This window comes from Pelophylax lessonae (genome assembly GCF_965119305.1).
Source record: "Pelophylax lessonae genome assembly, chromosome: 13".
Lineage (NCBI taxonomy): Eukaryota > Metazoa > Chordata > Amphibia > Anura > Ranidae > Pelophylax > Pelophylax lessonae.
In genome coordinates this window covers 175,594,734-175,611,510 of record NC_138780.1, presented here as the reverse complement: position 1 = coordinate 175,611,510, position 16,777 = coordinate 175,594,734, and the positions used below count along the sequence as shown (strand labels likewise).

The window sequence follows — 16,777 nt, the reverse complement described above, 5'->3', positions numbered from 1 at the left end:
CCAGTGGCAGCTGCATAAATAGTTGTGCAATAGTTAAGCAATCATAGATAGACATTGTACTAACATGTTTTATTTCCATAGACTTTCCTCCAGTTTCCTGTTACAGCTCTTGTGCAGAGGATCTAAATATGACAGAGCACAAAGTTAGACCCAGAGCACTCATTAGCAAACCTACGCAGGCATACACCCCTGTCTTCCTTTGCAATACAAGTCTGTGTGAAGACATTTGTGTTGAGTAGTGTGGCTGTTAAGCTGGATACACACTATACAACTTTTGTTGTTAGATTTCCTTTAGATTTACCTTCAGCTATGTAGAGCAAGGGCCTACCTGATTGCATACAAATTGAAACTGTTTAGGTTTGACCTCATATTATATGGTTTTGGTAAATCTAAAGGAAAAAATCTGAAGACAATTGTATAGTGTGTATGGCCCATTACTCAGCTGGACCAGCACAGAGCACTGCAGTGGAAGAGCAGAAATCATATTTTTCACGGAGAGAAAGGCATATTTTTAAGTATTTGTAAAAAATAGAATAAATAAATCTTAAAATTAAAGGATAATAATGGGACTAAATAAGGATAAAAACTGAGACTTCAGTTATGCTTTAAATATTTAAAAGAGTATTGGAATATTGGCAAAGAAGTCAATGTAGCTAAAATCAATGTAAAAAAAAATCTGTACATGGTTATTCAATTTGTAAGTTTTGAGACTACTGCATGCAACTACCTATGGTCTTTGTTTGCATTGAATTGTCATCATTCCCCACACAACAGCATCACAATTCAAGTCAGACTGTTAGTAAAAAATGTCTGCATTGTCGAACAAACTAAAAATGTAAGTTCGGAGTAAGAATTGTTAATGAGACTCATGCTGGAAACGTATGATGTAGTAACATGATACTGAGACAATAGGCATGACACAGGGAAGGCCTGGTGCTCTCAATCAGTCTCTATGGGTGAGGAAGGGGGATGGATGGGGGAGAGGCACTGATATCACTGGGTAGGTGAGGGACTAATAAGAAGGACTAATATTACTGAATGGGTGGAGGTAGATGTACTGATATCAATGAATGGATGGGGAAGAGATGGTAATATCACTGCATGGGTCGAGGGAAGAAGGACTGATATCACTAAATAGGTTGGGGAGGAGGCACTGATATTACTGGATGGGTTGGTGAAGGAGACACTGATATCACTGAAAAGGTTAAGAATAGAAGTGCTTATATCATTGGAGGGGAAGGAGAAGAGGCACTGATATCACTGGATTAATGGGGGAAGAGAGCTGATATCACTGGATGAGTGGTTGAGGAGGTGCTGATATCACTGGATGTGTGGGGGAAGAGGCACTGATATTACTAGATGGGTTGGGTTGGAGATGCTAATATTACTGGATGGTTGGGGGAAGAGGCACTGATATTACTGGATGGGTTGGGGTGGAGATGCTAATATTACTTGATGGTTGGGGGAAGAGGCACTGATATTACTGGATGGGTTGGGGTGGAGATGCTAATATTACTAGATGGTTGGGGGAAGAGGCACTGATATTACTGGATGGGTTGGGGTGGAGGTGCTGATATTGCTAGAAGGGTGGGGGAAGAGGCACTAAAATCACTGGATGGATGGGGGAAGAGGCACTAACATCACTGGATGTGTGGGAAAAGAGGCACTGATATCACTGGATGTTTTGGGGAGGGGGTGTTGATATTACTGGAAGAGAGAGGGAAGAGGCACTGATATTACTGGATGTGCTGGGGAGGAGGTGTTGATATTACTGGAAGAGTGGGGGGAAGAGGCACTGATATCACTGGATGGAAGGGGTCAATAGGCCCGATATCACTAAATGAGTGGTTGAGGAAGCGCAGATGTCAGTGGATGGTTGGGGGAAGTGGCACTGATATTACTGGATGGGTTGGGGAGGAGGTGCTGATATTACTGGAAGGGTGGGGAAAGAGGCACTGATATCACCGGATGGATGGGGGAAGAGGACTGATATTACTGGATGAGTGGTTGAGTCGGTGCTGATATTAGTGGATGAGTGGGGGTAGAGCACTGATATCACTGGATGGGTGGGGGAACAGGCGCTAATATCACTAGATTTGTTGAGGATGAGGTGTTGATATTATTGGAAAAGTGGGGGAAGAGACACTGATATTATTGGATGGGTGGGGGAAGAGGCACAGCACTGATATTATGGGCATGCTCTTTGCCATTGTGGAAGGTGTTTAGTCTCTACCACTTTATTGTGTTGCCACCAATACGGCCCATGAAAATTATGATCTACATTTGGATTTTTACTGCCATATATATCCAGGATGGTGGCTGCAGAGCAATAATAATAAATTCAGGCATATTGATTAGAGGCAATGATTGATCAGTTGAACAAAAAACATTTGCTTTCACTTTCAACCACCATTGACATTGAAGAAATATTTTATGCTGACAGTCTGTATACATTCCCCAGCTTTAACACAACACACCACTAAATGTTTCCAGATAGCATTGCGGGTTTACGAAGCAGCCAGCTCACTTCCCGGAATGAAGCGCTTTTCTTGGAAGTCAAAAAGTAGATTTAATTTCCAGCGAAATGTAATTCCCTCGACTTGCCAGATGAATCATCCGTATGGCTTGCTTCAACAGCTGGTGGATTCTTTTCCACCAGCATTTGCCAGTCTTGGCACGCTTCTACGTGATATACTCAAGATATTTCCCCAGAAAAGAAAAACAATACAGTAAATAAAATCAGCCAGAAGATAATGATCTCAGGAATATGAGGGCGTCCTGGGAAGCATTGTGTTTAGGGACCTCATTTATTAAACTGTTGGAAGTAAAATGATTCAGCCAACTCAGAGCAGCCGGTCAGATAAAAAAGGTCCAAACCAGAAATGTTATGGGGAGCTAAAAACTGAAGCTAGACAATAAATAAAAAACAAGACTAGCTAACCAGAAGAATGCTATGTATGCTCATACTTTTAAAGGTGAATTCTAGGAATTACATTTTTTGCATTCTTACATTAGGTCAGCTTGGCTCGAAAGGAAATATGCATATCTGATATCCTGAGGGAGATGCTGTAGATCAGTGGTTCTCAACTCCGGTCCTCAGGGCCCACTAACAGGCCATATTTTAAGTATTACCTTGGGGAGATGCAGACTAGAGTACTGCAATCACTGAGCAGCAAATGATATCCCCTGGGATGTATTTCAGTTATCTTGCAAACCTGGCCTGTTAGTGGGCCCTGAGGACCAGGGTTGAGGTTCACTGCTGTAGATCACTGTAGTAGCACATGCTACATACAGGGATAGACGTGGGTTTAGTACAAGCTGCTTCTCCTCTGCACATTGAACAAAGGGGGCCACCATTCATTTTTTTAGTAAATGCAAAACGTTCAATGATTGGAGGGGATCATGATGTCATCACCCATGCTATCAACTCGAGTCAATCAGAGAATGCCTTGTATTCATTAAAAAAAAATGCAATGCTTTGTACGAATGGTGGAGGTGATGAGCAAGTAACTCCCCATGGTTGGTGAGCAGAGGGCCTCTTGCTCAGAACTACAAAGTACATGGCTATCACTGTAGGTAGACTACCTCAGTAACTGTCAACTTCCTCAGCAACCCTTCAGGATTCTAGGACAATATCCCCCTGGACGATACCCCCCGGGCAATATCCCCACGGACAATATCCCCCCTGGACAACATCCCCCCCGGACAATATCTTCCCTGGACAACATCCCCCCGGACAATATCCCCCTAGACAATATCCCCCCTCTAACCCTAACCCTCTAACCCTAACCCTAACCCTATGTCCAGAGGGATGTCTTCCGGGGGGATATTGTCCTGAGGGATATTGCCCGGGTGATGTTGTCCCGGGGGGATATTATCCGGGGGGATGTTGTCCCGGGGGGATTATGTCCAGGGGGATGTTTTCCGGGGGGATATTGTCCCGGGGGATATTGCCCAGGGGATAATGTCCGGGGGGATATTGTCCGGGGGGATATTGTCCTGATAGAACCCTTTAGATAGAAGATATGCATGCTTACATCGAGCCAAGGTGGCTCAAAGTATCTATGCTAAAGTCCAGCTTAAACCTAATTCAATAAAAAAAAAAAAAAAGAGGAGATCATGATGTCATCAACCCTGCTCTCCACCAGAACCCCAAAGAACATGTCTATCACTGTAGGTAGGCTACCTCAGTAACTGTCAACTTCCTCCAGAACCCTTCAGATAGAAGATATGCATACTTAAATCGAGTCAAGGTATTAGCCAAGGTGGCCCAATGTATCTATGCTGGAGTTCAGCTTAAACCTAATTCAATAAAAAAAATAAAAAAAAACTATTTAAACCAGCTTGGGATTATCTCCATACTAAATTCGAAATCATAATTTATTTATTTAAAGTGGACCTGGCTTAAAGTGAATCTTTAGTCAGAAGATTAAAGTAGAAATATAGGCAGAACTTTTTTTTTTTTTTTATTTTGGATAGAGCAAGGAAGGGTTATAACCCTTGTCAGATTTTTTTTCGCCATCTGTGTTCCATTTCGGCGATTTCCCTTTACTTCCTGTCCCCTAGCCAAAGACGGGGGTGGGTTTCAGGGTGAGGGAGGGTGGAGGAATTTCAGCATGGGGAAAGGCTCAGGGTATGGGTCAACAAGGATAGTCGCTCACAGTGGGAGAGGGAATGTGATCCCGCGGACGAGAGGCATCGAGCGGCACTAATTCATAATGTGGAAGAGCATTATTTTCTATCAAGTTGTTATGGTTAAAGTTACGCTTTAAGATACATTTTACCATGTTAGTTATACGCATATTAAGTGATTACAATTCCATTCATCTTTTGCAGGAACAAGCAAATTGATGCCATTCTGTACATAAAGGGAAACCTCAGCAGAAATGAAGTAAAGTCCATTTTGAAGACGGCAGACACGGTTGAACGGAAAGTTAACCATGAACAAAAACTTTTTGAGTCAATTAAACCTTCCTGATTCTTTTGGGAGAAACTCAAATGGTATCAAAGACTTTTACGCCATTACAGAAACAAAATAAGCTGTTTACATTTGACGGGGCTCCTATGCCTAAGTAGTCCTCGGTCTCTTTTCTTAATGAGTATGAGAAGATCCAATGTGCCCACCATGTGACTGGACTGTTACTTCATTCTCCGTGGTAGCTATCAAACTGAGTAACAGGCTGAACTTTTACGTCACTTTGGGAAATCAAGAGAAAAAAATAATAACTTAGGAAATCAGCTGTGACTCCGGTCTTGTGCAAGAGGGTGGAGGCACAAACCTCAAACCATATATTTTACTTTTGTATTATATGTTTATGGTTGTAAATAGAATGTTAGTATCATTTACATGGTTGTGTGATATATTTTCTCCTATAATGGAGAGTCTTTTAGTTGTTTTTGCATTTTATGTATTTATATGCTAAGATTGGATTTGTTTATACATTGAGTCATCTTTGTAAGATGACTTCTGTGTTTGTTTTTTGCTATTTTTTGTTTTTTTTCTGGCTATTCATTTTGTATTCTGTTGAATCTTGGAACATGTCTTTGGAGGACATGCAAGCTTATTCAGTAAAAGTGCAATGAGAACCTGCAAAAGAAGAGTAATTCATTTCCTATAGCAGTGATGGCAAACCTTGGCACCCCAGATGTTTTGGAACTACATTTCCTATGATGCTCAACTAAGCTGAGCATTATGGGAAATTCAGTTCCAAATCATCTGGGGTGCCAAAGTTCGCCATCACTGTCCTATAGTGATGCACTGAAATTTCGACCGCCAAAAATTATCAGCTAAAAATAGGGTTTTCAGCGTTGTGCCAAACGCAAAAAAGGTGCAGATAATGGCTACCAGAAACGCCCGTGATTTTTTCCGCCATTTTGGTGCGATTTTATCTGCTTATGGTGTGTTTTTTATAGGTCATGTGACTTAAAAAAATGCATCAAAAACACAATACAGATAAGTTTTTTGATGATTTCTTGCTGCGTTTTTTCAATAGGGAGGTGCCTACCAAATATGCACCAAAAATGCAGCAAGCAGGCAAAAGGTGCCGATAATGGCTGACAATAAATTCATATTCATTTTAATTAATGGTATTGAATAAAAAGGCGAATATAATACTATTATTTTTAAAAATATATATATTTTTATAAAATCGTCACTTTTGATTTTCGGCCAAGTGCATTCTGAATTTTCAGTTTCGGCACCGGAATTTTCATTTCGGTGCACCACTAATATTCAATCCAAAAACATCTAATAAATTTATATATAAAGCCCAGACTTTGCTTTTTATTTTGGAACAAATAGGGGATAGTCAAGGCCCCTGTCAGTTTTTGTTTCTATTTTTTGACATTGCTAAAATGCAAATCCCAACCCTACAAGTATCACTGATGCTTTTTAAGCACTCCTTATTCGCACTTCCCCACAACAACCAACCAGATTCTGGCCAATGCCTGCCAATCGGTTTTCTGTTGGGTTTTTCAAAGGTGGTTTCGTACCACAGCACTTCGCCTGCAGTGTTAAATTACAGTTACAGAATGCATTCAGATTTGGTGCTTCTTTTTATTATGTGTGTAGTTTGTTTTATATTTTCTGTGTATGTTTTTATAAACTTTTTTATACAATGTAACCAAAATCGAAATGTCTGAAATGAAATGTGAATAAAATTTTCAACCAAAAAAAAAAAAATAATTTCTAATGTTGTTATTTGCTGAAATGCTTCAATCAAAGCAAAACCCCAACCAAAGATTTTATTCCCTAAATACACATTTTACCTTAGCCTTATATTATCAGTTAAACATAGGCGTGCAGACAGGGTGTGCCTGAGCATACCTTAATCACCCGTGTGACCCCTGATATTTCACAAAAGCCCCCTAACGGGGCTTCTATCCGTACGGTGAAGCATGGTGCTGGCAGCATAATGCTATTGGGGATGTTTTTCAGTGGCAGGAAATGGGAGACTATGTCAGGATTGAGGGAAAGATGAATGCAGCAAAGTACAGAGACATCCTTGATGAAAACCTGCTCCAGAGCACTCTGTACCTTAGACTGGGGGAAGGTTTATCTTCCAACAGAACAACGACCCTAAGCACACAGCCAAGATAACAAAAGAGTAGCTATGGGACAACTCCTTGAGTGCCCCAGCCAGAGCCCAGACATGAACCCAATTGAACATCTTTGGCGAGATCTGAAAATGGCTCTGCACCGACGCTCCCCATCCAATCTGATGGAGTTTGAGAGGCAAAGCAGAATGGGAGAAACTGCCCAAAAATAGGTGTGCCAAGCTTGTATCATCATACTCAAAAAGACATGAGGCTTTAATTGTGTAGGGCTCTCTTCGGTAATCTCTGGAGCCGATCGTCAGGTACTGCAGTCAATCGTAGCACAGCTGGGGTGGCAGGGGCTCGTGGGCGCGTGGATCACGTACTACGTGATCCAGGGCAGGAGAGCCACCTTACCACCGTATATATACTATATACAGAAGGAATCAGAGGGCCCTGCTCGTTAGAGATTACAATCTAGGAGAGAGGGTCAAGTGATACAAAAGTAATAGCTGTGGGGGATGAGCTGATGGAAAAAATAAAAGTACAGTTGTTAGGTGGGGGCAAAATAGGCTTCTCTGAAGAGGAGGGTTTTCAGGGATTGTCTAAAAGTAAACAGAGTAGGAGATAGTCGGACAGATTGGGGTAGGGAGTTCCATAAGATGGGAGAGGCTCAGAAGAAGTCCTGGAGGCGAGCATGGGAGGAGGTAACAAGGGAACTAGAGAGCAGGAGATCCTGTAAGGAACCATGAGAACCATTAGGTTGGTATTTTGAGACTAGGTTAGTGATGTTGCTGGGGGCCGATTTGTGGATAGCTTTATAAGTTGCTGTTATTATTTTAAATTTAAATTTGTTGAGTGAGGGGAATCCAGTGGAGGGATTGACAGCGAGGAATGAATGGTTGGTAAGGTGGATGAGCCCATAGAGCAGGGGTGTGCTGTTACACCAATATGTAAAATATAATATAATGCATAGTTGTGGTAATGTCATTATAATTGGTTTATACTGCTATCTTGTGGTTGTTTTGGTTGTTGAACTTGCTTTCTGTCTTTCCCTTCTGTGTTCCCTCCTGTTCCCTCCCATTGATGATGTATTTCCTGTTCCTGTTTCTTTATGCTTGTGGGAATAGAGATGGACACATATGTCTAGGCCTTTATACAATCTGCTCGCATCCAGGAACACATTACCATGTTTTGACCTGCAGATACCATCCTTTATTTATCTGCCACATTTTGTTGTCTGCAATACCTACTGCTTGCAATAAAACCTACGTGGATGGAAAGAAACAGTGTCTGATGAGTTCAGCTATTTGATAACGATTGTCCACGGTGATTGCATCTGATTATAAAGGCCAGGAATAGATCTCAGCAAGGAATAGGTCACTATTACAACAATTGGAGTCAGAATAAGGCAGCGATGGCGAACCTTGGCACCCCAGATGTTTTGGAACTACATTTTCCATGATGTTCATGTATTCTGCAGTGTAGTTGAGCATCATGGGAAATGTAGTTCCAAAACATCTGGGGTGCCAAGGTTAGCCATCACTGGAATAAGGGGTCTTCAAACTATGGCCTTCCAGTTGTTCGGGAACTACAATTCCCATCATGCCTAGTCATGTCTGTGAATGTCAGAGTTTTACAATGCCTCATGGGATATGTAGTTCCGCAAAAGCTGGAGGGCCATAGTTTTAGGATCCCTGCAATAGCATATTGTCTATCTTGGAAGTACTGTAAGCAAGAGAGGGTGGCTGCAATCCTACATACAGTGTGACCAGGGAGAAGGAACGTAGTCACCCCTAACACAGCAAATTCCTAATATTTAGCTATGTGGCCCTGTGATTTGTAGTTATGACCCCGACACGCACACTTACATACACTAAAGCAAATACATGAAGAAAAATGAAGAAAACAGATGTTTTAAATATAAAGTTTCCATCATATCATGTATTCACAGCATGATGAAAGTGATTGGTCCCCAGAGAGGAAGATGGCGGGTAAAGTCTTTAGAGCCGGGGATTTTTTACGTTTTTTTTTTCTCTAGAAAGATAATGTAATAATGCTCCAACATCAGCTAGTACTGTAAACTCGCCTCTCCTGGGAGCGCCTAGGAATCTTTTGACCTTTTTCCACCACTGCGCTCATGATGAGATTTCTGAGAAGTGATTTAAGTGAAGTGGAAGCGCTGAGATGAACTCTGTTTATTTACATTACAGCGAGGAGGAAACAATAGAGCATTGCAAAGCCACCAATGAATGTTTCCTGACCCCTAATTGTTTATTATAAGACCAGCAGACGCTTATTGAATAATCCAGCTCACCCGGCAGGGATGACTGCATGCAAAGCACAAAACAACCAATTAGATCTGCATTTAAAGGGGTATTAAAGTGTTACTAAACCCACAGCAGTAAAATCAGTGTGTATATGCAGTAAAGCATGCTTGTTATACTCACTTTGCTGTTACACCAATATGTAAGATATAATATAATGCATAGTTATGGTAAGGTCTATTTATTAGATCATTATACTGCCATCTTGTGGTTATTTCGGTTGCTGCACTTGCCATTCTGTTTTCCCTTCAGTGTTCCCTCCTGTCTCCTCCCATGGATGATGTATTTCCTGTTCCTGCTTCTTTTTTCTTGTGGGAATAGAGATGGCCACATCTGTCTAGGCCTTTATACAATCCTGGAACACATTACTATGTTTTGACCTGCAGATACCATCCTTCAATCACCTGCTACATTTTGTTGCCTGCTATACCTACTGCTTGCAATAAAACCTACGTGGATGGAAAGAAACTGTGTCTGGTGAGTTCAGCTATCTGATAATGATTGTAATTGTATCTGCTTATACAGGCCAGGAATAGGTCTCAGCAAGGAAATATTACAACAATTGGAGTCAGAATGCTCACTGTGGAACCTAAGGGGTTAATTCTTCACATTATGTGTCTTCTCTGATCCTCCCCTTCTTCTAAAGTCCCCAATCCATCTCCTGATAGTACAGAGCCTTGGGGGCACTCTGCACATGCTCAGTTTTGGTGTGTATTGCCAGTATAAGCAGCCTGTCATAAAGCGTGTGCCTGTGATAGGTAGGACATTTTCTTGCAGCTGGGGGAGAAGTTGTCTGCAATATATCCCCTGGTGGTCTGTCTCCCATAGTAATGGGAGCAGATCAGTGCGCAGAGGTCTCCAGACTGTGCACTAGGTACAGAAGACAAAAAGTTACATAAGTGCACACATGGAGTCCGCGCTAGGTGCATGGCAGGACCCCATTCTGTTACTGGGAATGAGGTAGTGGAGATACACTGGACAGGTGGAGAGGGCATAGGCTCAGCATGTCTCTCCTAAAAGGTGTACATTAACTTGGGGCCGAAGAGAGTTAAAGTGTTACTAAACGCACAAAAAAACAGTAAAATCAGTCTGTATATGCAGTAAAGCATGCTTGTTATACTCACTGTGGAACCTAAGGGGGTAATCCTCCTTATTGTGTATAAAGGCTGTTTGGTCCTGTCTTCTCTGATCCTCCACTTCTACTGTCTCCAAAAAAATAACCTGATATTTATAGAGCCAGGGGAGGGGCTGTACATGCTCTGTTTGGTGTGTATTGATAGAGAGTGGGGCCAATCAGCACTGACCAGACAGAAGGTCAGGTGTCCTGCAGCCTCATAGGACAGCCAAAGGAGAATGAACACTCCTCCTACAAGCTTTAACCAGACACTGATAGAAGTCACAAGACTGCTATATACTGCTGATGAAAAAAGGTATTTAGCAATTTATATTTACTAAAAGTATTTCATTTCCATGTTCTGTGTAGTGTGGGAGACCAGATACAGTGACTGCAGGCTACTGGGGAGACCAGATATAGTGACTGCAGGCTCCTGGGGAGACCAGATATAGTGACTGCAGGCTCCTGGGGAGACCAGATATAGTGAATGCAGGCTCCTGGGGAGACCAGATATAGTGACTGCAGGCTCCCGGGGAGCAGGGCCGGACTGGCCTATCGGGATACTGGGAAATTTCCCGATGGGCCGCCGGCCCTGGGGCCGCTTTGGGGCCGATTTAAGATTGGGGCCGATTTAAGATTGGGGCCGCTTTAAGATTGGTGGGGCCGCTTTAAGACGCGGCCGCTATTGGGACCGCGCCGCGGCCGCGCTGTGATGGCCGCTGCAGCCCCGGTGAAGTCTTTCCTACGTGACGTCAGCCGCTATGAGCGGCATGACATCACATCTGGCGGGAGCAGCTGCGCGGCGCCGGCGGGGGGATCATGTGACTCAGCAAGACGGACGGTCACTCACGGCGCCGAGATGAGAGTCCCACACCACATACAGTACTGTCAGTACACAGAGGACAGCAGCATGATCAACTGGATGAATGAATCGACTGACAAAGTTAGTAATAAAAATCAGCAGCAGTGCAATCATTGGTCCCATCCTCCGACCTCCACCAGACCACCACCCACCACTGCCCCCTGGCCCTGCTGATCTCACCACCCCCACAGATCTTATCCCTGATAGGATGGGGGGGAAGCAGTGGCGGTGGGGAGGATGGCACCCCCCATCACCACTGCCACTAATCTCCCCTCACCACTATAGCTGCCACTGATCTCACCACCACCACTGATCCCCCCCCCACCACCCCTGCCACTGATCCCCCCCACCACCCCTGCCACTGATCCCATCCCCCCCACAACCACCCCTGCCACTGATCCCATCCCCCCACCACCACCCCTGCCACTGATCCCATCCCACTCACCACCACCACTGCCACCGATCCCACCCCCCTCACCACCACCACCGATCCCATCCCACTCACCACCACCACTGATCCCATCCCCCTCACCACCACCACTGCCACCGACCCCACCCCCCTCACCACCACCACTGCCACCGATCCCACCCCCCTCACCACCACCGCTGCCACCGATCCCACCCCCTCACCACCACCGCTGCCACCGATCCCACCCCCCTTATCAACACCACCGCTGCCACCGATCCCACCCCCCTCATCACTGCCACCGATCCCACCCCCCTCACCACCATTCCTGCTGCCACCGATCCCACCCCCTTATCAACACCACCGCTGCCACCGATCCCACCCCCCTCATCACCACCACGGCTGTCACCAATCACACCCCCCTCACCACCACCCCCCTCACCACCACCGCTGCCACCACTGCCACCCCCCTCATCACCACCACCGCTGCCACCGATCCCACCCCCCTCACCACCACCCCTGCTGCCACTGATCCCACCCCCTCACCATCACCGCTGCCACTTATCCCACCCCCTCACCATCACCACCGCTTCCACTGATTCCACCCCCCTCACCACCACCCCTGCTCCCACCCCCTCATCATGTCTGCAACCTCTGACATCTCCTGTACCATGTCTGCACAGCCTCTGACATCTCCTGTACCATGTCCACAGCCTCTGACATCTCCTGTACCATGTCCGCACAGCCTCTGACCTCTCCTGTACCATGTCTGCACAGCCTCTGACCTCTCCTGTACCATGTCCGCACAGCCTCTGACATCTCCTGTACCATGTCCGCACAGCCCCTGACATCTCCTGTACCATGTCCGCACAGCCTCTGACCTCTTCTGTACCATGTCCGCACATCCTCTGACATCTCCTGTACCATGTCCGCACATCCTCTGACATCTCCTGTACCATGTCCGCACATCCTCTGACCTCTCCTGTACCATGTCCGCACAGCCTCTGACATCTCCTGTACCATGTCCGCACAGCCTCTGACATCTCCTGTACCATGTCCGCACAGCCTCTGACCTATTTCTGTACCATGTCCGCACATCCTCTGATATCTCCTGTACCATGTCCGCACATCCTCTGACATCTCCTGTACCATGTCCGCACAGCCTATGACCTCTCCTGTACCATGTCCGCACATCCTCTGACATCTCCTGTACCATGTCCGCACAGCCCCTGACATCTCCTGTACCATGTCCGCCCAGCCTCTGACATCTCCTGTACCATCTCCGCAGCCCCTGACATCTCCTGTACCATCTCCGCAGCCTCTGACATCTCCTGTACCATGTCCGCACAGCCTCTGACATCTCCTGTACCATGTCCGCACAGCCTCTGACATCTCCTGTACCATGTCCGCACAGCCTCTGACATCTCCTGTACCATGTCCGCACAGCCTATGACATCTCCTGTACCATGTCCGCACTTTTACCACTTTTAACTAGAATTTGCTCTTTTATATATAAAGCCCTATATGCTTTCATATCTATCTTATCTATGATAGTACACTCTTCAAATTTGCTTTAAAATGCATGGTTTTCCCTTTTATAAACAAGAAAATAATGACGTTATGCTGTTGGACCGGTATAATAATGCTATGGGGCTGGTATGAAATTTTTTCCAGGGCTGAATTTTATTCCCAGTCCGGCCCTGCCGGGGAGACCAGATATATTGAATGCAGGCTCCTGGGGAGACCAGATATAGTGAATGCAGGCTCCTGGGGAGACCAGATATATTGAATGCAGGCTCCTGGGGAGACCAGATATAGTGACTGCAGGCTCCTGGGGAGACCAGATATAGTGACTGCAGGCTCCTGGGGAGACCAGATATAGTGAATGCAGGCTCCTGGGTTTAGTAACACTTTAACCATTTCCAGACCACTTACCGCATATATGTTGTGGCAGTGCGGCAGGGCTGCCCAGCAACGCAATATCACGTTCAGGTACATTATTTTGTGCAGGGGTCTTCGAGGGCGTGCGCGCGCCACCAGAGCGCCGCTCCTGCTGTGATCAGACACAGTGGGAGCCAATCAACAGGTCCGGGAGCCGTGATGGCTGCTGGCCACCCGCGATTGTGTAGGAGAATGACAGAACGGCCGTCTTCCTATGTAAACAAGGCAGACGCACAGCTAGAAAGCACTCCCTAGGAGCACACTTAACCCCTCGATCACACCTAATGTTAACCCCTTCCCTGCCAGTGTCATTTATACAGTAACAGTGCATTGATGTTGCAGTCCCAGTAAAAATCCCTAAACGCCGCCATTACTAGTAAAAAAAAAAATAATATATATAAAAATGACATAAATCTTTCCCCTAGTTTGTAGACGCGATAACGTTTGCGAAAAGCAATCAAAATACGCTTATTGGGATTTTTTTTGCCAATAATATGTAGCAGAATACAAATTGGCCTAAAAAGATGAAAAAAAATTAGATTTTTAATATTTTTTTGGGAATGTTGTATAGCAGAAAGTGAAAAATTTGGGGTTTTTTTTTAGAATTGTTGCTCTTTTTTTGTTTAAAGGGAAAAAAAATAAAAAATCGCACAGGTGCTCAAAAACACCAAAAGAAAGCTCTATTTGTGGGAAAAAAAAAGGTAATCAACTTTATTTGGGTACATCATCGCACGACCGCGCAATTGTCCGTTAAAGTAATGCAGTCCCGAATCGCAAAAAAGGGTCTGGTCATTAAGAGGAAAAATCTTCCGGTCCAGAAGTGGTTAAGGTAGATGTTAAGGCAAAAACATATTTATTATTTTATTTTATGTTCGATATAGTAAGTAAGTAGCTCAGGGACAGGACTCAGGAGGACAAGAAATGAAAATGTGCGGCACACACTCATGAAGATGACGCTCGCACACTGCAGCAGTGTGCATCAACACAGATGATGATGACACCTCACCGTCACGACACGTCCCCTTCTGAGTCACAGTGACAGTCTCTCTCCACACCAGGTGGTCCCATCAGTCCATTCTGGTCTGGGTCTGCTCCCTGCTTGCCTTGCTCCCGTCCTGCAGACTCGCATACAAGGCTCCGCTCCGTTCGGCTCCCTTGCACCATAACATCACATGACACATTCAGGCACCACCTCCTCCAGGCCGACCCCCCGCTGGCGTCACCCGAACACACTGTAGTAGGCTCTTGGATGGTTTTGGCATGTGCAGTTCTGAGTCAAGCGTCACAGCCATATTTTTTACTGGCAACCTTTTCCTGTCACTGGCATTTACTGGCAGGAGCAAAGTGCCTTTTTTTTTACTGGCTGCCAGGAAAAATACTGACAGTTGGCAACACTGCTTCTATCTGACTTGCTGCATCTTCTAATGTACATTGTGGAAAGCTCACAGTGTGCGGTGAAATCAGAGTAGGAGTAGGAGAGGAGCCTTTAAAACTGTGCAAGACTGGAGGGAAGGCTGGAGGTTAGATTTAAAGAACTGTAAGGCATGGAGCCTCATCCATTGTTTAGACATCCAAATGCCCTAAGACTGTGGCCGGATGAAGCCATCTTGGACATGACATCAGCTGCCCCAGCATACTCAGAGATGTTACTAAAGTGACAATAACTGAGATCTCCACAGTGCAGACACACAGACAGGAACCAGAAACCTAGCCAAGCATCGGACCCTTCCCTACTCTATTGAAATAGCTCGGATTGAAGTCTGAATGGGGGAGAATCTCAGTTTCAAGTTCCTCATGCCAAGTTCTTCCCTAATATCTATATACACTATATTGTAAAAAAAAAAAAAAGTTTTGCCTTTTAGTTATACTTTAAATAAACAGTAATTTTCACATTCTGCTATATAACATTCCCCCCCAAAAAAATAAATTTTTTTTTAACATTTTAGGCCAATTTGTTTTCTGCTGCATATTTTTGGTAAAACAAAAATCGCAATAAGCGTATATTGATTGGTTTGTGCAAAAGTTATTGCGTCTACTAACTACGGGAAAGATTTATGTCATTTTTATTGTTTTTTTTTTGTTTTTTGTTTTTTACTAGTAATGGCAGCGATCTGCGATTACTAGCGGGACTTCGACATTGTGTCGAACAGATTGGACCCGTAACTGATATTTTTGACACTTTTGGGGGAACCAGTGACATTACTACAGCAATCAGAGCTAAAAATATGCACTGTTACTGTAATAATGACATTGGCAGGGAAGGGGTTAACACTGTGGGTGATCAATGGGTTAAATATGAGCCTAGGGGAGTGATTCTAACTGTATGGGGGCGGGGCTTTGGAAATGATCACAGAGACCTGTGATCCTATATAGAAGGATCACAGGGGCTCTATGATCATTCCAGAGAGAAGAACGGTCAGCTGTGTTTACAACAGCTGCCCGTCCTTCTCTCTCAGTGGGGAGCGATCGTGGGTGGGAGGTGGCAATCAGAGCCGTCTGACCTGTGCATCGGAGTCCCCACTGACGAGTGGGGGCGGGAGCGTGGCGCCGGTGCTGCACGCTAATCTCCTAGCTGCAGGCGCATGACCAACCGATAAAACAGTCTGTGCTTTGTGTGGTCCACTACCACCTGTGTGCTCACACCATCTCACCTTCTTTATGCTTGCAATTAGGCATATACACTATATTTTCAAAAGTATTGGGACGCCTGCCTTTACACACACATGAACTTTAATGGCATCCTAATCTTAGTCCGTAGGGTTCAATATTGAGTTGGCCCACCCTTTGCAGATATAACAGCTTCAACTCTTCTGGGAAGGCTGTCCACAAGGTTTAGGAGTGTGTCTATGGGAATGTTTGACCATTCTTCCAAAAGCAAATTTTGTGAGGTCAGGCACTGATGATGGAGAGAAGGTCTGGCTCGCAGTCTCCGCTCTAATTCATCCCAAAAGTGTTCTATCGGGTTGAGGTCAGGACTCTGTGCAGGCCAGTCAAGTTCCTCCACCCCAAACTTGCTCATCCATGTCTTTATAGACCTTGCTTTGTGCACTGGTGCGCAGTCATGTTGGAACCGGAAGGGGCCATCCCCAAAC

At 44.9% G+C, this 16,777-nt stretch overlaps 1 protein-coding gene across 1 annotated transcript in view; it reads left to right on the top strand.

Moving 5' to 3' along the window:
- TNFAIP2 (TNF alpha induced protein 2) overlaps positions 1-5,290 on the top strand; it is a 38,667-nt gene extending 33,377 nt beyond the window's left edge. The window contains exon 12 of the mRNA XM_082275483.1: positions 4,837-5,290. Coding sequence (XP_082131609.1) covers positions 4,837-4,978 — 142 coding nt within the window. The 3' untranslated portion in view covers positions 4,979-5,290. The remainder of the gene's footprint in view (positions 1-4,836) is intronic.
- Positions 5,291-16,777: the final 11,487 nt, after the last annotated feature.